At 41.0% G+C, this 24,696-nt stretch overlaps 1 protein-coding gene across 1 annotated transcript; it reads left to right on the forward strand.

Moving 5' to 3' along the window:
- The first annotated feature begins 20,523 nt into the window (after positions 1–20,523).
- On the forward strand, positions 20,524–22,532 carry rxfp3.2b (relaxin family peptide receptor 3.2b). The gene has a single exon (XM_031318515.2). The coding sequence runs from the start codon at positions 20,756–20,758 to the stop codon at positions 21,992–21,994; it is 1,239 nt and encodes a 412-aa protein (XP_031174375.1). The 5' UTR covers positions 20,524–20,755; the 3' UTR covers positions 21,995–22,532.
- The last annotated feature ends 2,164 nt before the right edge of the window (positions 22,533–24,696 follow it).

A 24,696-nucleotide genomic window follows, 5' to 3' on the forward strand; every position in this document is an offset into this window, starting at 1 on the left:
TGGTTGAGAGGGAAGATCTATAGGCCTCTTCCAATACTGGAAGCATTTTTTCAATGTCCTTGAGGCGGCTGTTAAGTTCTCTTTTCTTGGCTGATTCAAATGAAATAATGTGGCCCCTCATAACTACTTTGAAGGTTTCCCACAAAATAGAATCAGAGACCTCTCCGTTATCATTTGTAACAAGAAATTCGTCTATACGTGCATTCATGTGCTCAATAAAAGACTCTTCAAGAAGAAGAGGGTTGAGGCGCCAGCTATATTTTGGACTAGACAGGATATTTTTGAAATTAAGAGAAACTGGACTGTGGTCAGATATTAAAATATTATGATAAGTAGAATTAGTAACACTAGGCAATAATTCAGAAGCTATCAGAAAGTAATCAATCCTAGTGTAAGACTTATGGACATGAGAATAAAAAGAAAATTCCTTATCTGTAGGATGCTGCAGTCGCCATATTTCAACCATATTCCTTGTCTTAATCAAATCATTCAGAATTCCCACCGAGGTAATTGCAGGAGGTGGTTTAGTAGAAAGTCTATCTAGGACCGGGTCAAGATAACAATTGAAGTCGCCTCCGATAATAACATTAGAGGCAGAAGCCGGTATCAAATCAAATGCTTTACGGAAGAAGTCAGGATTGTCAATATTTGGACCGTAGATGTTAAGCAGCGTTATCGGAAGGGAATTTATATGCCCAGATATCATCAAATACCTGCCATATGGATCTGCTGTCATACAATCAAGGTGAAATGGTATATTTTTTCGGAAAAGAATAGCAACCCCCCTAGACTTGCGGGTAAAAGGTGTTTGATAGACTTGGGAGATCCAATTCGCTCTCAAACTGCGCTGCTCATTCACACTAATGTGCGTTTCCTTAAGAAAAATTACGTCTGGCTTTAATGACTTGAGATGCGAGAAGACTCGACCCCTTTTAATCACATGACCCAACCCCTTTACATTCCATGAGACCACTGTAAATGTATCATTTATACTGCTATGGGTTATGCTATCGGATACTGACATCATCTCTGGAATAAAAGCTGAAATCTGATATCCTCTCAAAAGCACACAAAACACAATAAAACAAGACACATAAAGAACCTACCTTGTAACCTGAGGTAACAAACTCAAACAAACCCATGAACCTGAAGATGTCTCTTACCCGCCCACAAGCACTTCCCCAAACGAAGCACAGACATCCCTTCATGCCCGGGACCACTACACGCACGGCTGAAACCCGCTTTCAAACCTGTAACTCGCTATTAAAGCTGTGATAGCTAACTTAGCCCGGCTCCCTTGCCTAACATACCTGACCGAAGTCAGAGAAATCAAACTGACAGTCTCTCAAAATGTTGAACACAGTTCAAATGAGAAAAGCAGCATCAAAATAGTGCTATTAGCCCTCTGTGTACGTATACACTAAGGGACCACAACAGCCTTAGGATCAATTCTTTAAGTCAGTGTTCATAAAAGTCATTGCCTCACTCGGTGTGCTGAAAACCTTAAACCGATCCTTGTGTTTTATCCGGAGCCTCGCTGGGGAGAGTAGGCTGTGCTCCACCTTCAGCTCCCGTAGCATCCTCAGGACCTCGGTGTATTCACGCCGCTGCCGCATCACCTCTGGCGTGTAGTCCGGGAAAATAAGCACCTTGTTGCCTTTGTACTCCAGTTGTCGTTCCCTCCGGAGGCGAAGTATGAGCTCTTTCTCCCGATAAAAGTGGACCCTGGCGATGATGGCGCGAGGCTTAGCTCCGACTGGGGGCGGCGGTCGCAGGGTCCGGTGCGCCCGGTCGATAACCACCGGTGACTGAAACCCGTCGTCGCCGAAAAGCTTCGGAATCAATGCCTCGACGAATTCTGTTGGCTTGCCCCCTTCTTCCTGCTCAGGTATGCCGATAATCTTAATATTATTGCGACGTGACCGGCCTTCGAGGTCGTCCACTTTTAGTTTGAGCGCGTCGTTCTCGTCTTTCAGGCTAGCGACCATCTTCTCCAAGCAGGTCATGCGGTTCTCATGGTCCAGCACTTGCTCTTCCACCGATTCTACCTTCTCCAATAGCTCCCTTTGAGAGCTTTGCACCTCCTGAAGTGTCTGCTCCAATTTATCAAACCTGCCGTTGATGTGGTCAAGGATCTTGTCGGAAACTTTCTCCCAGATTAACGGCAGCTGCTCCGTGTCGCTGTCGCTGTCGTCATGGCCTGGCGGGCTATTGCTAGCACCATTAGCATTAGCGTTAGCAGAAGCTGAGGATGGTCGAGACGACTCGACGTTTTTGAACAGCTTCTTCGGCATATCGCTGCATACACTTAACTGGTTAAGCTCCTTGTGTGTAAAGTTATTCCCGAGGCTGATAAAATTAAGTACAAGACTGTCAAAATAACTATTTTAAATATTGGCACGGAGGAGCCCCTGAAAGCACGTCTACTCCATACGCTGCTCACTAGCGACCCCCAGCGCGCCAGGATTTTAAGTGAGCGACCAGAGGTCGTGCACCACTCTATTTTTTTCAGCGGCGCACGACAAAAAAACAGGAAGCATGGACGAGTTCGAGGGTAACTGGATGCCAGGACTCTGAGTGACTGCAAGTCTCTCTTGTAAACTTACTGAGTTAAGATGAGTTCTTTTATGGTGAATGAAAGGCTTGATCCGACGAAGTAGGTCATCGAATCGTTGTGCAGACATTCTGAAGTATTCAAAGTGCTTCTCTTCTTCTCTTCGCCATTGTTTACCTTTTTCTTCTTCTTCTAGTCCGTAGAAACAGCAAAGTCAGTAGCCTTTCCTCAGTTGCACCACCTCTGTTCAGGAGAAGACTGCAACTAGTGTCGCGACCACCACGCGCGAGTATAAATAGTTACGGCACTCCCATGAGGTCACACTGGCGCGAGATAGGTCGGAAACAGCGAGTATACCGCACGTTTAAGACGCTCTGTTAAAGTGCCTGTCTCTTTAAGCCCCCCTCCCAAAAAAAGCCCAGTCTGCTCTGATTGGTCAGCGTTTCCAGATCTTCACATCTCTAGCTGTCTTTATACCGTCTGTAACAGCCAGGTACTGACTGCAACTTAGTATAAAAAAACTACCAACAAAGGCTTCTAAACCAAAAACTAGCCAACTAAACATGTTCCAGCAGAAAAGTGATACGAAACTGGGGAGAAATTAACAATCAGCAGCCAAGATTACAACTTTCCCTGACATTAGCATGTAGCTACATGTAGCAGTGTATATAATGTAAACAATGTAGTAGCATGCCTGCATGGAGCAGATGAGGTTTTGGCTCACAGGGATTTCTTTTAAATATGTTTACCTCATTATTTGAAGATTTGGCCACATTAGATATGAACATCCAACATTGTAACATTATAGATATGACGAAAAAGCATAATAGGTCTCCTTTAAAAGATTTGTGTACATACACTGGTTGTCTCTCCTTAGAATTGTAACATACAGTACACAATTTAATCTCTAACATCAAGCAATATATGGAATGTATACAATGTCACTATATTATAGCTGCAGAATAAGATTTGCCTCAGACGAGCTCCTTTAATGAATTACAAACGTATATATTAACCTTTGTAGTTTGTAGAATTATCGTAGAGCTGGTACTACTACCCAATTTTCTGCAGTCTCTTAATGCCACTTATTTCCATCTTTGCTATAAACTGTCAGCTGTCCAAATATCAGCTCTGGACAACTTCTCTGACACTCGACCCCAGGCACACATCAGCACAGGAAATTATCATTGACATTGCCCCAGCATAGATGAACTGTCTGACAATGAAGGTCTCTGTGAATTACATTAACTGGTTACCCAGAAACAAGTAGGCTACAATTGATCTTAGAGAGTGTGCCTTTAATTCATGTTATTCATACATAAAGTAAGCATAATCGGTTTGCAACAGTTTATAGTAAGGGTGTATTACTCAATATGAGTGACTAATTTGTGAATCAGACAAAGAGTTATTGCACCAGTTAATAAAATATGCAGACACCAGACATTTGTGTAGCTCTACATGGATAAGGAAATTAGTCATACATTAGTCTGTGGTCGTGACTTAATATCTTTGCACATAACGATTTGGCATTGATTAATTGTGTGAACTAGATTTAAAAAATAAATGTTGGGATTAAATGGGCCACGTGTGCAGTTTCCATGCACAGAAACAGATCAGCCAGTGTGAATTTACCTTAGAGCAGGTTACATTTACTGTTCACAAGCACAGAGATTTGCCTTTGGCTTCTTCTTCCAGTACAATAATGTAATACAATACTGATAAAAACGAATGTATGAATAAAGTAATTGCCATAAGAAATATATTGTATTTCCTGGCCAGAAGATATGACACTACAAACTTTCATGCTCTCTTTATTCTCTTCATCTATAGGTGTGGTGTTGTTGTTTCCACATCACATTGTGTGGCAAACTACTGCAGACAGACACTTTGTTGACTCATCTAAAACCATAAGGCTGATAAACAGGTAAATCATGTTAATTGCTTTGTGCCCATTCAAGTAAATTAAAGAGGATGGGGTTCTTCCTTTTTAATTAGAAAAAAAACTAAGAGCTGCAAACAGCACAACAGACAGTACATATTTGTCTCTTGTTTGTCTGTTTAAATTATCTCCGTTTTGTAAGTTGTGTAAACAGACTGGCCTTGGTCAAACAGGCTGTCAGTTCTAGCTTGACAGTCTGACAAATTAACTTTCACTAAGCAAGTATCCAAGGATGAACCAAATACAAGTCATTACCAAAATAAATAAATAAATCACAACTGTCTCAACAACAGTTGTGCCAGAAATAGCATCAGCATTCCACCATTTTTGGAGAATTTCTCCATAGACAGTTGGTGCAGCAGTTTCTTGCTCATGTTTTGTTGAAAAACCCCTGACAGCACTTTTTTTTTTTTACCAAGGCAGGAATTGTAGCCTACAAAAAAGCACTGGTGTACAGTCCCTCCAGAAAAACATGATTATGCGATCGCATAATTCAATGCATAATCAGCCAAAGTCCGCATATTCATGCGGGGGCCTCATTTTTTCAAATACGCCGCACTTTCGCCGCATAAATTGCGGGGCTTGCATGATTTCATAATCCTCGCATTTTCGTTGCAAAAAAGTCACATATATCTTAGCAGAAAGTTGAAAAATGTTGCGTTTACTTCACACAAGAGCTGCCATTTTCCCGTTGCCATGGGAACGTTATGAAGTGACGTAATTACGCGACATGAACATCATCGAAAAGCTGCAAACCCCGCGATGAAGCCATGATGAAACCGCAGTTTTTGCAAGTTCCTGCAATTTTTGCAAGTTCCTGCAATTTTTGCAAGTTCCCGCAATTTCATTGCATAAAATTGCATAAATATCCCGCATATTCCATCGCATTTTTTAAGAAAACGTGCCGCATAATCAAGGATTTTTGCCCGCAACAATCACAACAAAACTCCGCATTTTTCTGGAAGGACTGGGTGTAACTGGCTTGGATGGAGAAATCTAAATACATTCTGAAGGCACAGATGTCTAAAAGTCACTTTGATTAATTCTGCCCTTAATCACTATGTCTAAGTGTAGGCAGGGCGAGTACTGTAAAATGTTAGAAGAGCAGACACCTCGCTGTAAATAGGAAGCATTTTAAAACAGCTTCGGATCCAGTCACCTTATGGGGAGACACCCCAGGCAAAACCATAATTTTTCAATTTTGAGTTTTTGGGCTATTTTACTTCCATAGCATGTCTTCTTTCAGACTTTTGGGAAAAAACATCCAAAATACACATTTAGGTGTTTATCTCACTACACTTTATGTATTTGCACCTGCAAATTTCTCCTAAATTCAGCAAAAGTTAGCATTAGATAATGCCTCATTTGCATATTTTAACATAACATTTCAGAAAACTTTTAATCCAAAAATATGTCTTAATGTAAGTAATTAACTGGGGAAGTTTTATATTGATATCTGTTAGATATTTTTTTTACCCTGTCACCTGTAATGTCTTGCAAAATGTATGATATTTCATAATCCATATTTTTAAAGGCTGTTTTTTCCAAATGGGTTTTTCTCATACTCTGAGTCAGAAATCTCCACTTCAGAAGCACTTTCATGCACCAAGCCTTCCAGTTTCACTTCTATCTATATTCTGAAGTTTTTTACAGAGGGGTTTGTTCAGATATCATTCATAGCCTAATTTATGTAACATTTTATACCTAAAAACGTGGCGAAAATGGATTTTTTACGGCTGTTGACACCATATTCTGATTTATGCAGTGATAAAAGGAGATATCCAAAGTCCCCTCTGTAAAACCCTTTGACTCTAATATGTCAACAAAATAAAAGAAGAATTTGTAACCTGGCTTTATCCAATGTTCAGAAGTGTCTGCAAATTAGCGCACGTTTAACAAGATAATGCTTCATTTCCATTTATAAACATAAAATTCCAGAAAACTTGTAATACAAAAGATATATATGCCCCTTATGACAATTTTTGCCAGTGTTGTAATGTAACAAAGTACAAATACTACGCTACTGTACTTAAGTAGAATTTTCACGTGTCTGTACTTTACTTCATTATTTATATTTCCGGAGACTTTTACTTTTACTCCACTACATTTCCTAAATATATATAAAATATAAATTCTTACTCGTTACTACAAAATAAAATCAGAAGAAATTTGTTACACTGGAAAAAAGCAGGTTTGGCAAATCATTGCTCCTTAATTGCCAAGAAAATGCACTCTCCATTCCAGTTGGTGACATAATGCCTGTTTTTTGCCAAGCGGCAAAAAAAAAAAAAAACATAGGCCAAAACCAGGGGCGATTCTAGGATCTGACCTTTGGGGGGGCTCAGCCCCTAATGAGCAGTTGATAGCAGTTAAGCTAGGGGGGTCCGGGGGCACGCCCCTGTACGATATTTTTTTTTTTTACCGCTTAAATCATGACTTCTGGTGAGTTTTGGGGAAAGAAATAGACAGATTGAGACATGCAATTATGACAAACTATCAACAGATACAAGGCATCTGCTGTGAAAAAAGATGGCAACTACAAAGCATGATTATTGTAGCACATACCCAGGGACATCTTTTTGGGCCCTCATGTGAGGAGGGCCCAAAAAGATGCTAGAATGAATAGCTGTAAATGCAGGGAGGGGCCATAGAAAATGCCTTTCTACAGGGCCCAGAATTTTGAGCTACACTCCTGCACATACCTTGAACTGGTAAAATAAGCCTTAACATATTTTTAGACAGGATTATTCATGTTTTTTCTGCTGTTAATTTTCAACTTTTTCATTTACATCATTGGTAGAAACTGATATGATTATACAGCTAAATGATGAATAATCTAATCTAATAATGCCTCTGAACCAGATGGGGGAAATCCAACATCTCTTTTTCTTAAGAGCCTGGGCCTGATAATAAAAGCATTTACTTTAATACAACAACTACATTATATGATAAGTAAGACATCAATAAATCTGAGAAGACCAACTTTAATGATGAGCCACAAAACAATATTATGCAATACAGGAATAGGATGTATATAGCAACAAAAAAACACTTAAAGTGGGAAGAAAACTAGTCCTCCATGAAATGCATATGTAATTATAATGTGAATGGAATATTTTAAGTGTTTTGCCCATACAATATATGTCCACTTTCTCACCTGGTTCTTCCAGGTCCCTCTCTTTGTCCACTCTCTCTCCATCCTGCTCTCTCTCTCCATCCTCCTCTCTCCCTTTATCCCACTCCCTCCGTTGTATCACTGACAGTCACATACAAAACATTTTGTAATCAACTAGAAAATAATCTTCAAATAAAAGAGAAAACAAAACACAGTAGTCCTACTATATGTCTTATAGGCTACCTAGCCATTTTCTCATTGCTCTCTGCCCTTCTCCCTCTCTATTCTCCTCACTCCTTTGTGCTGTCAACCAGAAGGCAAATGTAACCAACTAATCAACAGAGAATGTATCGTGTGGCTACCAAAGATTATACATTCACCTATTTATAACATATGTGAATATGGGGTTGCTGTTCAGTGTAGTGGGATAATGTTAAAGGCTTATCTAATGGTGCTTTTCCATTACATGGTACCAGCTCGACTCGCCTCGACTCTACTCGCCTTTTTTGGTTTTCCATTACGAAAAAAAGTACCTGGTACCTGCTAACAGGTACTTTTTTTAGTACCTCCTCAGTCGAGGTTCCAAGCGAGCTGAGGCGAGCCGAAAATTTGACGTGAAAGCGACAGACGGGGGTGTCCTGAACAAACCCGCTATTTTTAAACAGTTTAGCCAGCTGTTTTTTTTGCTGCCTCCAGCTTAAATTGAAACAAAATGTGTCTTCTGGCAACACACACCTTTGACGTTCTGTGTGTGTGTCGCGTTAGGTCACAGTAGTTTACTGCGGCGCCGCTTGTTTTACAGTTCTGCGGAGGCTTCGGCAGAGCTTTCGCCGTAGCCTAACTACACACACATGGCCGGCTCCATGCACACACCAGCGCACAAGTATAAACATCAGGCCACTTTTACATAGGCTACGGCGAAAGCTCTGCGTGGAGCCTCCAGAGAACTGTAAAACAAACTCAAGTGGCCTGATGTTTATACTTGTGCGCTGGTGTGTGCGTCGAGCCGGCGTACGACCAGCCACGCTGAGGCGGTACTAAAATCTGCAAAGGAAAACGGACGCACAGTGTGTCGAGTCGAGTCAAGGCGAGTCGAGCAGGTACCATGTAATGGAAAAACGCCATTATACTTTCTCACCTGAACCCGGCTGTTTTCTTTAATAAAAAAAGAAACGTATATCCATCTATGGGGAAACAGACTGTGAGTCAGGGTTTGTTGTTCCAGTGTTTCAGTTCTGATATGAATGAGTCTGATGATCCGTCAGGTTGAATTATTTATTTTTCATTGGCATTGACAGTTAAAAATAAGAAAGTGTCTGGTAGGGAGGTAACTGCAGTGGCGGTGCTAGGCTATTTTTAGCGGTGCTCAAGCAGTTAAGGCAGGCTATTAATAGCACCCTTTAAAAACTCATTGTAAGCTACTCCTAAACTACATTTGCCTACAGTTAGCAATTTTGTCTCTAATGTTGCACAACAAAATTGGACTCTGTGGTGAATAAGCTAGGCTAATTCAGATATGATTGCCATCATTGTGATCAGGGAATCACAGATTGGTTCCACAAATACTACACCTGTAGCCTACTTAACGTGTTCATTCGATTAGATTTAGATTTAGATTTTCACTCCATTAGCCATACCTTTTCAGTGGTTGAAAGTAGCCATACTCTGACGACCGAATTCCCCAAAGTTATCTGCGCAGACTGAACAGTAGGCTGAGGCGTCCTTGTTCAGGGAATCGCAGATAAGCTGTTGACTTTAGGCTACAACTGAGCTGAGCCTGTCGTCATTTATCCTATTCCATCGCTAAAATCAGGTTTGCAAAAGTAATAAGGTTTGAGCACTAAACGATTTCACAAAATCACAATGATAAGGACTTTATTTTTCAGGGGTGCTGAGATGATTTTTAGGGGTGCTTTAGCACAACAAATAAATGAGACTCCTGCAAGTTTTGTTCCTGAAAGGCTGATTTGATTGTTGATGTCAAAAGTATGTAACGTCTATCTGCAACTTATAACAATTTGTTTTCCCAGTTCCCAGTTCCTAATGGGATTTGGAAGGGGTAGGTTGTTTTACTTCTTGCCATAGTTGTAATCTTCTGGTTCTTCAATTTAGTAAGGCACATGCTATTTATCGCAATGTGACACCAATTTCTGTGGGCTTTTATTGATAATTATTGCCCATTTTAAGATGATCTGGTAAGTACACCACCCAGATAGAGGAGTTTAGTTTTCCTGTGGGCAAACTAATACATACATTAATACAAAACAGACTAAACCTTAGTCCAGTCAGCTCAGATGCAGCACAATAAAGGTGCATTTGGATTGAGGTATAGTTGGTGTATATATCCACGATTTTCCACTTCCGGGATTGCTCCAGTGCTGCCGGAAATTCCTGAAAAATTGATTACTTCAATTGAACTTTGGGTGTTGTAAACACACAGTATCGTGAATAAACTTTGACATAAACCAGTCTGTGATTCACTCAACATCCTCTGATCTTAACTATTTGTCTATAATTAATGATCTTGCTTTTTTTAAACAAAAAAATTAGGTTTAATTTCATATAAATGTTGGATGTCACTCTTTTCGGCCGGATGTCCATTACCTTCCGCTTTTCTTCGTGTTGGATTTATGAGTATGGTTAACTGCTCCTCAGATCTCTGCAGGGTAAATCCAGACAGCTAGCTAGACTATCTGTCCAATCTGAGTTTTCTGTTGCACGACTAAAACAACTTTTGAACGTACACATGTTCCACCAAAACAAGTTCCTTCCTGAGGCTATTTTTCAGCGGCACCGTGGCTCCGTCCTGCGCTTAGCACTTCCCAAGACGATTTTGATTGGTTTAAAAAAAATGCCAATAAACCAGATCATGTTTTTCTCCCATCCCAGAATGCTGTGTGAACTAGCCAGACCCTCGCCTGCAGCGCTGTGGAGGAAGGTCTGGCAATGTGAGACTAAGTGTAGGATGGTGAGGGTGAATCAACACACAAACACACACACACACAGTGCAAAAAAATAAAGGTTTCCTTAACCGGGCACTCTGTCACAGCTGGTGGTGGCTCCACTTGGCATCAAGATTGAAACTAAAAAAGCTTCATAAATAACAAATGGAGCAGTAACACTTTATAATAATGGTACATGAATTATCATGAAGTCTTAATGCATGAAAAAGCATTCATTAATCCATGTAGTACTTCATGAACTATCAGTAATGTACAAGGATTATTTTTATCTCATGCATGACTTAATGCAGGAACAATATGTTAATTCATGCATAAATTAAGGTATTTGAATCATCATGACTTCTGATTTATTAATGATGTTCATGTCTTCATGTCCTTCAGCGAAAATCATCAAGGTCATCTGGAGGAGGGGAAAAGTGAGCAGTTCAGGGTCATCAGTGTGGAGGGAAAGATATTTTTCAGGATCGTTGCCCGACACATGACGGAATTCCTTATGCAGAATGAGTACATTTACATTGCTGTACAGAAAGGTGGGATCCCAGAAAGTGCCAGGCTCCACCTCCTGCGAAAAAAAATCGTGTGGTCAGGCATGTCTTTAAGATGATAATTAAGAGGCTAAAGAAAAGGAATTGGTCTTTAGACAGGTTTTAAAGGGCAACTATTGTATAGCTTTTTTCAGGATTATACTTGAATTTTGTGTTTGTACTAGAACATGTTTACATGCTTTAATGTTTAAAAAAAACACTTTATTTTTTTCATTCTGCCCATGGCTGCTGCACCTGTATTCACCCTCAGTATGAGACGCTCTGTAGGAGCACCTGTCTCTTTAATCCCTCATCCCGAAAAAGCCCAGTCTGCTCTGATTGGCCAGCGCGCTTCCTGGAATGTTCGGAGCCTCCGCTCACGCTCAGCTCCGATACGGCTTCGAAACGACCGGAAGTCATTCATTTCCTATGGAGATTCGCAGACTGCATGCGAATGGGTCCGAACTGGGTCCAAACGAATGCGGTGAGAAAAAAATCGTGTCAGTTGGTCATCCGGATGCGTTCAAAAAATTTAACTCTTGCGAAAGGCTACGGACGGTTCCTATCCAACAATTCCAGCATTGCTATGGTACTGATAAACAAACCTGCTAATGCTAATTAGTTAGCTAGCAACAGACATCGAACTATTGACATTATACCGCTATATCACATTTAACCGATGTGACATGTCAACGTCCTGGGCAAATTTTCTCCACGCAGCAGCCTTTCTATTTATATCTGTATAAGAGAGGTCATAGAGAATCGTACATTCAGACACTTATCAGTCGTTCTAGTCTCTCCGCCATTTTTGTGAGTCGCTTCCGAAGCTTTTCTACAGTGTAGTACGACGTCCGCTGGGGGCATATTGCGTATTACGGAGCTGATTTCAAGTGCCAGTGGGAAGGCGGCGTCAGTGTTTCACTAGTTGAAGCTGGAGCTACTGCAACGGAGTATATAGCAGGACCTTGTACCGTTAAAAATCACCAATAAAGGCTTCTGAACCAAATACTTCCCAATCAGACATGTTTCAGCAGTAATGCGACACGGAATTGGGGAGAATTTAACAACATTGGCAGCCAAGATGACATTGTTTACTGCCATTAGCCATGTAGCTACTTTAGTTAGCAGTTGACACTAATAGAATATAGCAGCAATTTCTACAGTCAAAAATTGTAAATAAAGGATTTTAAACCAAATACTACTACCAGAAAATGTTTCAGGAGTAATGTGACCCAGAATTGGGGAGAATTTAACGATACTGGCAGCCAAGGTGACATTGTTTACTGCCGTTAGCATGTAGTTACATGGGACAATGTTAACACCGCGGTAGCTTAAAAAAAAAAAAAAACTCCAGTCCTGCCTACTTGGAGCAGATGACCAATCAAAGCAGGCCGGCTGAGAGTTGCGTGAGACTTAGCCGAGAGTAGAAAAAACTGTTTAAAATCTGAACGTTTTAGCTCACAGGGATTTGTCTAAAATACATTTACCTCATTATTTGAACATTTTAACATTGTAGATATGACAAAAAACACGGAAAAGCATAATATGTGACCTTTAAAGGAATCAATGGAGGGCAAAGATCTAGGAGGTGGGGAGGTGGAATAGGCAGTTCCGAGATGTAACCTGGTGCCAGCCCACGCAGTACTTTAAAAACAAATAAAAGAATCTTAAAATCAATTCTGTGTACAGGGCAGATAATGTCTCTCTTCCTGATACCAGCAAGGAGTCTTGCTGCTGCATTTTGAACAGGCTGCAGGTGGGATAAGGCTGACTGATTCCTACACTGAGAGAATTGTAGCAGAAACGTATCAAAGAGCATAAAGACAAGATTTAAAGGTAGGTCTGGTACTCCATTTCGGTGTGAACTAATTTTTGAGTATTTCGCTTAAATTATAAATGAAATTATACATTTACCTTACCCTACATGTTCTGAAAGATGGACAGAAACAAATGAGTTTACTTGTAGGGCAGAATTGTGGATAGAGTAAAAACAAGCAGGCACATAAGTTGTCCTTAAAGAGCACTCTGAATTAATGAGGAGGTGTCTGGTCATAAATGAATATTTGACAGCAGAATTGCATCAACCCAACACCAAATATTAGCCTAACAGATGTCGATTTGAAATTGTTCTTTCTCCACCCTCGAATACTAATCACATAATACTAAGCGACATTGAGTCCTTGAAAAGCGCTATACAAATTCAATTTATTATTATTATTATTATTATATTAATCATGTTCAAGGTGATCCTGTCTGTAAGCCTGAGGCAAGCTCTGTGAACTGGTAGCCATACTCTCCAACGTGAGATTTTTATGCCATCAAAAGAAATGGTCAGTATGCAGTTAGCATTATCTCTGGCCCCCGCTGGGACAAGATGGTAAACTGTTCATTTATTCAAGGAGACAGGCAGCACTCCAGGCAAAATAAACATCAAAACATATCCGTCTAATCATTCTCTCATTTTTTTTAAATGATGATTCTATCAGAATGAATGAACAGTCAAAGACAAGGGTCACTGCAGTATCATCAGTAGTAAAACAAAAAGGTTTTGTCATACAGACGCTACAGTTTGCTCACTCACTGCATTCAAATTGGCATGATCCATCCGAACAACCCCCTCCTCTGAACCGGCTGTATAGTCAAACCCTAACCTCACATTCACTTCCTTTCAGCAGATAAAATAATGACACAACAACTAAAGTCTGGTTCACACGGGACGATTTTAAAATTGTCGGCCGATTTTCCAATCCTGAGAGACTCCACACACGGCGATAAAAAATCACGGGTCTAACAGTTTTGGTTGTACAGTGTGTGGTGCGCAGCACACGGCAAAATCAACACATCACACACGAACCGATTTGACTCCCGAGCATTCCCAGGTCAGACGGGAAATCTCGCAAAATCCCTCGAGATCAAACGTGACTTCAGAGTAAACAATCATGGAAAGATGGATACAAAGAGGATGCAGTGGCGATAGTTTGTAGTTTGTTTTTAACCGGAAAAAAAAACGTTATCACAGGTCGACGAGTTGGTCCTCCATCTCCGACGTCCACCGGACTTTCTGGTGCGCCATGCCGCCGGCTGTTTTGATTTTGTTTCCCGGTGCTTTACTCGCCGCCTCGCCGCCTCGCCGCCTCACCGCCTCGCCGCCTCGCCGCCTCGCCGCCTCGCCGCCTCGCTTTCTGATTGGCTACACGCCACAGTCCACAGGCTGCGTGCTCGTTTGTCCCCGGGGGACACCACACACGAGGAGAAATCGGGCCAAAAAAATCCAACATGTTGGATATCCCCGATTTCAGATCGGAGCGGTCCCGACGTCCTTCCGAGCAGACGAGAGCAGTCTTAACACACCACACACGGCAGGAATATCTGATCAGATTATTTTATGATAATCGGAGCATCCTTGAGATTGTCGGAAGGGGTGAATCGGGGCTAAAATCGGCCTAATTATCCTGCCGTGTGAACCAGGCTTTAGACAGTCAACTGTCGTCTTTGTCTTCTTTTTAGATGTGACACTATCCCTCCTGCTGCGGCCGTACCACCACAACAGATCCTTGATACATCTGTTAGACCTGTCTTAAGCACACCAGATCTGGTTTTCAGAATCCACCGGACTGTCCAGACTACAAAATGCCTCTGTTGATTTGTTAGTGGACTATTTTGACACTTTCTGCTACTTACACTTGTTTAACTGGACTTTGTTGGGGGTTTTTTCTGAAAAATGCTACATAAATAAACATTACTATTACTATTCTATGTGTGAGACATTTCTGAATCTTTCTCCTGTTCACTCATTTGAGACACATTTTAGGAGGGTGTTGCTTCTTGTTCCCTTCTTTTAGGAATAGAGGTTCTGCCATTGTGGTCTTTCCCAGACAGACAAGACAGCACCTCTTAAGGAGACCTGCTGGACCCAGATCTTTGCTAAAGTTGAAGACTACATTTTTGCATGATAAGGCCCCAAACTTGTATTATATTGATGTCTTGGCAGGGAGTGTAATTACCATGTTTTTCACCATTTCTGAATAGTTCTACATAGGCAGTTGGTGCAGTGGTTTGTTGCTCATGTTTTGATGAAAAAGATCAAATTACCCCTGACAGCACATTTTTACCAAGGCATGAATTGTAGGCTACAAAAAAACCTTAGCTGCTGTACCTGGCTTGAATAGAGAACTCTGAATACATTCTGAAGGCACAAATGGTCTAAAGATGTCTGGAAGTCACTTCAATTACTTCTGCATCTAATCGCTATGTCTAAGTGTAGGCAGGGCGAGTACTGTAAAATGTTAGCAGAGCAGACACTTTGCTGTGAATTGGAAGCATTTTAAATCAGCTTTGGATTCAGTCAAAACTGTCCTTACCCAAGAAACGCTCCCATTGTTTGTTCAAACAACAATTAGGACTCATGTTTACAGTCATAGTGGCGACGCCCTCTAGTGGCCTCCCGTAAAGGAGCAAAGCAGTATAGTGCCAAAACTCCACATAAGGACATAGGTTGGGTTGGTGGACAGGTCAAACAAACACAGGATTTTCACCCAGGAGATGGTGGTTTGTGTCCCATTTGAAAATCAAAGTAAATGGCGAGTTTTAACCTTACGGAACAAACGGAACTACTCTATATTTCTAAACTTAACTAAGTAGTTTTGTTGCCTAAACCTAACAAAACTGCAACCGTTTTAAAGTGCTTATATTATGGTCATTTTCAAGTTCATAATTGTAGTTAGAGGTTGTACCTGAATAGGTTTACATGGTTTAATTAAAAAAAAAAAACACACTATCTTTTTGTTGTACTTCACATGCTGCAGCTCCTCTTTTCACCCTGTGTGTTGAGCTCTCCATTTTAGCAGTACCTAGGTAAGGACCCCCAGCATATGAGGGAGTGCCATGCTAGCAGCTAGGCGAGCATTATAACGTGTGTTACAAAGTGACGCACGTTTGTTATGGAAGTAAAGGCTGGACTACAATAGAGCTGTTTGGAGCAGTTTGTGAACAGTGTTTTATCTGGAAGATGGTAAGTCCCTTTGGGGTGGACTTTGGGCTTTTTCACTTTGTAAACCTATAACGTGCACAAAAAAAGATATATAACACAATAAAGGAAAGGGGAAAAGCCAAAAAGCATAATATGAGCACTTTAAATGTTAATGTGTTTACAACCATGACCATTACGTTCTTTGGTTTGAATATGAGGGCGGAAAAGGCTCTTGTGGGTAATATACCTGCTACCCCTAGAAGGTGCTAAATTTATGAAACACTCCTATTGGTCATTTAAGAGGGTAGAAACAAACAACCTATATGGTTATATGGTTTGGAGGACTTGTTGTTAAACAAAAAATCTATGACTCTCTCCAGCAATTTCGGTGCCTTTGTGTCAAGCAGCACTTCATTTTGTATTGTTCTGTGAGCTTTGAGTCAAGAGACATACAAAATCCCAGAAACTCCAATAATGATCTTCTCCTCACATCTATTCACACCTGACTAAACTTCCTGGCTGGCAGGATTCTACTTCATAGTACGCACAAAAACTGCGTACCCGCTAGTAGGCTCCCACTCGTGCAAATACATAGTTTAATTAGTGAGTGAACAAGAAAGAGATTGATTCATGTTTTTTTTGTTGTACTAAGGGACTGTTCGGTATTTATGGAATGGACCACCGGAGGAAAATAGGGGAGGGTCATGTCTTTTTATTCTTTGTTGAGGGGAGGGTCACCCAACATTGTTTAGTCTAGGAGGGGGGGTCACCTAACTTTTGTATTCATGAAAAAAGCAACATTTCAAAGTGGCTTGTTTGGTGCATATTTTTTCATGTAGCTCTCAGTCTCTGCCCTCCTTCGCTACCAGATGGGTCTGACCCATGAGTTTGCTGGGGGGCAGAGGGAGCACTGCCCCCCTTGTGGCTGAAACATGTAATTGCATTGTTTAAAAAAATGAGTGGAATAATTAATTATATCTGGCATGACCAGATATTTTATAAATATCTTAAATAACACAAAACAACTAAATGGTGGTAGGTAATACATCAGATTTCATATACTGCTTTAGTAAAAAAAATATTACCTGGCTGACGATGGGAGCAGCAGGACGCAAAAAACGAAAGTTACTGTTGCACTATGTCTGGACATCTTGCCGTGCCAACGTTGCAATAAAGGTTTCCTAAATGCCATGTATATACATGTGATGTCAGCTTACTAATTGATTGAGGGTTTTGTGTAGATTTGGACTTTTATACGTTTATTCCACTTTGTTTAAACGACGAAGTGGAGAGGCCTCGTTCACCTGTTTGGAGCTGGCTGGTGAATGTGACGCTCGTATAGGCCTTGCTGGATACACCGTGTCATTTACCTTTTTGTGGATCTACTTATCGCTGTGGATTACTTTTTTTTCGTGTCATTGGATTACGGCAAAATGCGGATCTTTTTTCTCAACGTGTCTCAACGTTTTATGGTGTGACTGCGCTTCGTTTCTACGTTTGGAGAGGCATCTCAACAGAATGTATGTCCAACACTGATTGTTCACTGTTACATTCTAGTTGAATTTAAGTGTCGGGGCATTCCGCCACCGTCTGTCTATTGCGTTCCAAGACAGCCGTGCTGCGATTGGATTTCATAAGGGCAAATTGTTACAATGTAATTTAAAATCTGCTTTAAAAATAAACATATATGTTTTGGAATATAATGTTCAGCTTCGGCAGCTTTACCTATGTGCTAAAATATACAATGACTGAGGAAGCCTAGTGACGAGTCCATAGCAACCAGTGTTGAATTTGTTATTTCCCAGTGTCCTTTGCTGAATGGTCTCAATGTTTTATTGTTTTATTTCATATGAATACTAGTTTACTAGAGGAGGAACTTAGTATTTGAAGTAATGCAGTAATGCAGGAAGTGTGCATTTAGTTTCCATGCTTATTGTGTTTTCACAACTATGTTAGTGAGTAAATCTACTGAAATGGCCACCACACCATAACAGAGGAGTATGATGTGTAAGATGAGAATGCAGAGGTTAACTCATGTATGTTAATGGCTGTAAAAATCAAGTGGCATCTGTTCATCTTTGCTAAGTGCAAACTAGCACATAAGGGGAGGGTCATGCGACTTTTTTAAATCATTTTGGAGGGTCATAGAAAAATTATTACTGCCGAGGGGAGGGTCAAGTCTTTTCCCAGGTCCCAAAACTCCACCGGTGGCCCCTTAAAGCAGCCATATTATGCTCATTTTCAGGTTCATATTGTATTTTAAGGTTGTACCAGAATAGGTTTACATGGTTTAATTTTCAAAAAACACCATATTTTTGTTGTACTGCAGTGCTCTCTCTCACTGCTGCAGATCCGCTTTTCAGCTGGTCTCTGTTTTAGCTACAGAGTGAGACCTCTTTTCTTCTTCTTCTTCTGTAATATCTTTGATTGCACTCGCACATGTGCAGTAGCTCAGATGTAGACCATGTCAGCTAGCTAGCTCCATAGACAGTAAAAGAAAGGCTGTTTCTACAACTTCGGTCAGTTACAAGGCAGGATTAGCTGGGAGACTTCTAAATGAAGGCGCACATGTAAGTAGTTCTTTTGTAGATTAGGGTGAACTTGTGTGTGTTGTAGCAGTGCTTTGCTATTGAGAATGAGGTAGCATGCTAGCGTTAGCATGCTAGCGTTAGCATGCTAACGCTACGAGCTAATGGTTTCGGTTAGCCTGCTCGTTTCGGCTTGTGACTTCACAAGCCATGCCGATTTTGAACAGCTCACCCAGAGACTGAAGGCAGGACACATTCAGAAACCGTATCTCACTCTAAACAGCATGGATGGATTTTTTTCAAAGTTTGTATGTGTGTGGAAGCACCAGAGACACAAAAGAACACCCTAAATCCCAGAAAAAGTTATTTTTTCATAATATGGGCACTTTAAATAAATAATGAACAGTCCCTAACGTTAACATTACACACACACACACACACACACACACACACACACACAGAAACACCTACACGCATACATTCTCACGCAATGTTCATACTTTCACACATCAAAATAAAGTGGTTATATCTGTGGTGACCTTTCAGACTTAGCCTACTCTATTACAGATTTGAACGCTTAGAACATTAAACCAGGCATGCTGTCAGTGCTTGCGGAGGTTTAAGGGTTGTTAAAGTGTCAAGAACTGGGTCGCAACGGATTAAAACAGTGCAGATTAATTTTTTTATCCAGTCATGTCTTTTTAGTTTGCTCAAAAACGTACAGGGGGGATTTCATACGGACAAGAGAAGTGACTCCAAAAAACTTAAGGTAAGAGGGTAATACACCAGTAATATTTGTTATAGTATATGTGGACAACTTTAAAACTGTTTCTACCCTTATTCTGAAGTCTACCTGGCCTTCGCTGTTTGGAAATATAACATCGGCTTCAACAAGGTGGCGTAGCATGTTTTTGTTGATGCCAGTTTGAAGCCAACAAGAACTGAAGGAAAATTACTGTGGTTTTTGCAGCACATCATGTGGAAGCATGTACATTACAATTTGAACAGCAACCCACAGATAGTTATTGTAACAAGCTGCAAAGTAAATTCTGAGCCAGAAAACATTTTAGGGATTTATAAATGTTTCAGCTTGTTTGTAATGAACTCCCGTATGATTTTATTTTCGATATATTTACTTCTAGTGATTTCCTTCGAATTCCTGCATAACTCCATTCACTCTTCTAAATGAAAAAAACAACTTGATGATTATTAGCAAATACAAATCTTCACAATTCTCTCTCTTTGATCGTATTTATAATCAAAGTCATTTATAAATAAAGTAAATATAAGCGTACATAAAAAAAACATTTAGACATATATTAAGGATCATTTGTAATGTTTTAAAAAGTGCAATATAGCCTACATTATTATTATTATTATTATTATTATTATTATTATTATCAGTAATAGTATAGTACTAGCAGTAGTAGTATTTGCAATAACACCTTTATTTTCAGCGTGTTCCTTTTAACAACGCAGTTTATTGACATGGTGTATTATAACAGACGCTCCCGACCTCGTTTCGTTTCTCTTTTAAAAAGTTGCAACTGCTGGGGAATTTGTGAAAAGCACATGTACACTATAGGTCTACACGGAATGCACAAGTCACAGCGCAGTATGCTGCTCTTTTCCAAAAGCCCAGTAACATCGAGCGTTCTCCTGCTCCTCCTCATCAGATGTGTAAAGTGAGAACCTCAAACCCAGGACAGTGTGTGTTAATCTTCAGTCGGAATTCAGCACATGCAGGCGTCCTCCTTACATATTTTCATTTTTTACGCGCGCCATTGTTTCCACGTCTTTAAGCGGCATAGCACAAACACGATTGTCTCGAAGGTGCCGGTGTCGTGTCAAAATAAATTCACATTCAACCCCAAACCGACGTGCTGGGAGACTTTGTTGTGGCTGGTCCAATAATCTGACTGGTGGAGGAGATGAGCGTCGACCGCGCGACTGAGCGCTGCGCGTTCCCGTGGAACCTATAAACAGACGTGGCGCGCAGAGCTGAGTAGTCGTGGAGAGAGGAGAGGAGGGTAATCGTGGCAGAGGATAGCATATTCACTGCAGTGGGAGATAACCTGACACAGATACATCAGGAATGCTCAAAATGCCATCATCCAAACTTTTTTTTATCTCTCTTTTATAACACAATGCTGTCCAACTCTAATGTCCAAGGTAACATGTGAGCAAGAGAGTCCAGCCATGCAGCTGAATGAGACTGGAGTTCAAACACTGGCTCCAGAGCCATGTGAGCAGCAGATACTACTGGAGGACAACACTGGAAACTGTAGCGGCGGTTCCACCAGCAACCTGTCGCTGCACTGCTGGCTGCAGCTCCTCACCAAGGAATCTATCATGGAATTTCCAGGAGACAACTCCAGTTTAGTGGTGCGTGTGATGATAGCGTGTGTCTACTCCATAGTCTGTGCACTCGGGCTGGTAGGAAACTCACTGGCTCTGTATCTGCTGCACTCACGTTACAGGCAGAAGCAATCATCCATCAACTGCTTTGTGATGGGACTGGCTATCACAGACCTCCAGTTTGTTCTGACTTTACCTTTCTGGGCGGTGGACACAGCCCTGGACTTCCGATGGCCGTTTGGCCGTGTGATGTGCAAAATCATCAGCTCTGTCACCACCATGAACATGTATGCCAGTGTATACTTCCTCACCGCTATGAGTGTGGCACGTTATTACTCTATCTGCTCCGCGCTGAAGATGCACAGCCGACGGGCGGCAGCCACTAGAGCCAAGTGGACCAGCCTGGGCATATGGGCTGTCTCTCTGCTGGCCACTCTGCCTCATGCCATCTACTCTACCAGCGTCCAGGTGTCAGATGAGGAGCTTTGCCTGGTGCGCTTCCCGGACTCAGGCAACTGGGATCCACAGTTTCTTTTGGGTCTCTACCAGCTGCAAAAGGTCCTGTTGGGATTCCTTATTCCTCTGATCATAATTACTGTCTGCTACCTGCTGCTAGTCCGCCTAATCCTCAGCCGACGAATCACAGGAGCAGGGGGCCCAGAGGTTGAGCAGGGCCGGCAAAAGCGTCGCTCCAAAGTGACCAAATCCATTGTCATCGTGGTTCTGTCCTTCTTTCTGTGCTGGCTTCCCAATCAGGCCCTGACACTGTGGGGAGTGCTAATAAAGTTTGACCTTGTTCCCTTCAGCAAGGCCTTCTACAATGCGCAGGCTTACACCTTCCCCCTGACTGTGTGTTTGGCACACACCAACAGCTGCCTCAACCCCGTGCTCTACTGCTTGATTCGCCAAGAGTTTCGAGCAGGGCTCAAGGAACTTCTCCTTAACGCCACGCCATCCTTCAGTAGCCTGACTCATCTGCTGCATCGCAGGGCCAAAGTGGCTGAGGCACCGCCTGCTCTGGTGCTGGTCCAGATGGATGTCTGATGTGGATGACTAAAGCTCACTGTGACAGAGGATCTGAAGGAGTGAATGACTAACTCACAAAGTAAATAAGTGAAAATTGCCTATTGATCTGGAGTTATCTCAACCCTGTCACCATATCTCTTTGGTTTTTGAAAACAACATAATCATAACGGACTACCCGGTGGGATGTGCCCCACTTTCACTGCATGCTCCAATATTCACTCGGCAAATCTTTTTTTGACCTGTTATACAATGACTCTTTTGCGCCGCACAGTATATGTGTCTCTCTTTCTCTCTCTCTCTGCCTCCGACAGGCAATCCATGTGATGCTCTCTGGTAATGTTTCTGTATAGATGTCAATCATAAATGAGATTTAAATAGTTGCAGCACTCAGACACTCTGAAATTAGCACAACCCCGAATGACATTTGCCACGGCATCGACATCAAGAATGGGATCAACCATTCTTTATGCTCACAGTGAATGAGAACTTCACTGATCAAACTCTCAGACTGTGAATTGACAAGGGATTTACTCGGAGAAAACAAGACAAATCATGACCAAGATATTTTAAAAAACATTAATAGAATATGAGTAATGAGGTTGTTCCCAGTGCTGTGTTTATATTTGTTCTATGGTGCAATTGTATACGTTGTACCATACAGTAAAAGCAGACTGGGAATAAAAAGAAACCTAACCAAATTATTTAAAAAGTAGGCTCATATTGAATAGTAGTATTTACTATGTCTAAAAGACAATAAAAGAGCCAAGTCATTGAAAAGCTTAACGGTATGTATTTATTAAAAACTGAGAAAATGGCAAGGTCAAACACTGTACAACATGCGTGCAATTTATTCAGGAGCAAAAAATAGCACAATAGTTACTTGCTGCATTGTCTTGTGGAAAAGGTTCATACTTGAAAAAATAAAAGGCAAAGAAATCAATAGAAGCTACAAGCACTTAAATCAATTTCCTGTTGACAACATGTCATAATACATCAAAGGGTTCAGTAGAAGGAGTGTATAGTTAGTGAGATGAATCTGGAGGAGTCCTGAGGATCAGTTCAGGTGATTCAGATGAGATTCATACCCCTGTGCAATGACTTTTACGCTGCTCGCATGTGAGCTGAGCTCATATGCTGCATTGTACACACACATATACAATGGAAATATTTATGCTCACTATTTCTTAAACTCACACATACAAAATATATCTGGGTGCAGTTGTATCATAGCAGTAGATGTGTCAGATTAAACAACATAATGAATAATTTAGAATTTACATTACAAATGCAGATTTGTATATATTTGCAGCATATTCAAACCAGGCCATTTATACAAATTAAAGCATTTCACCATGGACAGTTCATTGATGTCAACACCAGCCCTTTCTTCTCTGTGAAATTACACAGTTACATTTATTGAAGGAGCCTGTAACCGACTAAAGCTGACGTGATAATGTGATCTTCTGTGAATGTGATGTGTCTCTGTATTCTGTCACGACTGTCACCATAATCATGATCTTTTACAGAAGAACTGTGTTAATTTGATGTTTCAATGGAATGTTTCAAATAAGTAACGATTAAATTAAAAGCCCTCGGCTTGAACTGCTTGGAATAATTTGGCAAGTTAGAATTCAGAGCACATACATGGGGAGAAGAATGAACAAAAAATGTTGTAAAACAATCCTACAGTGATACAGAGACTCACTCCTCTGTTCTTTTATTAATGAGATTTCATTTCCTCATTCTGTGTTTGCACAGCACCTCTTCACTCACTAACATCAGCACTGCACCACACAATCTAACCTATGAACAAAGGTGCTGAGAAAAGTGCTGTTAACAATATCTTTTCTTAATCATCTCTGAGAATTAATGAATTAATCAAAGCACTTGCGTAATGAAGTGAAAATATAACAAAAACATACTTATTTAAAAAAAACATTATGGGGGGATATTTATTTTGTCAAAAAAAATGCCCCAGGGCCCCAGAGTCATTGTTTGTGAATTGATTTGTTGTCATTTAATAAATTGCACATTTGTGTCAGAATATGCCCCACCTAGACCAAGAACTTTAAGGGTCCTTCATTAAGACCTAATCTGTACTCAGTCTTGTATGATGCCCCTGTATAAAAATTATATAAAATTACCATAACCCTCAGATAGTAATCCAGCTAAGAAGCACTGATTTGTTTCTGGGGCTCTAGGGGAAATATTATTAATCTGCCATGGGTGGTCTGCTGTGTGTGCTGCTCTTAAAGGTAACCTGGCACATACACAGTGCACAAAGAGTAGGAGGTGGGTGGTCAACAGGAGCCAACAGCTCATTCTTACAGCCCCAGGGCCCCCTAGTGGGTTAATCTGGCACTGCTGATTCTCCATGAAAAACCAATGGTATCAACCACTGACTTATCTTTATACACTTGGTTAATTGTTTTCACTCTTAGCTGTGGAGGATCGCTTTTGTAATTACCCATACCTGCACAACTGAGATTTGTAGCTTCAGCGTGTGCATCCTGTAAACCCTGCTGCAATTCTAATAACAACTGGCAGAACCTCTGGCCAACAGCCAAATGGCCCGCGATGAAAACTCAGCATGCAAAGCTCATAAAAATGATAATGAACAAGTGCCATGTAGAGAAAAACTGTTAAGTATTTATGTGCTATCCTTCTCAGGTATACTATCCCTAGATAGCAGCCCAAAACAGAAAAGAGAATACATAGTT

This window comes from Sander lucioperca, chromosome 11, assembly GCF_008315115.2.
Source record: "Sander lucioperca isolate FBNREF2018 chromosome 11, SLUC_FBN_1.2, whole genome shotgun sequence".
Taxonomy (NCBI): domain Eukaryota; kingdom Metazoa; phylum Chordata; class Actinopteri; order Perciformes; family Percidae; genus Sander; species Sander lucioperca.

Bases quoted from the DNA above. Each gene is read 5' to 3' on its own strand.
- rxfp3.2b (XM_031318515.2), top strand. From the start codon at position 20,756: ATGTCCAAGGTAACATGTGAGCAAGAGAGTCCAGCCATGCAGCTGAAT.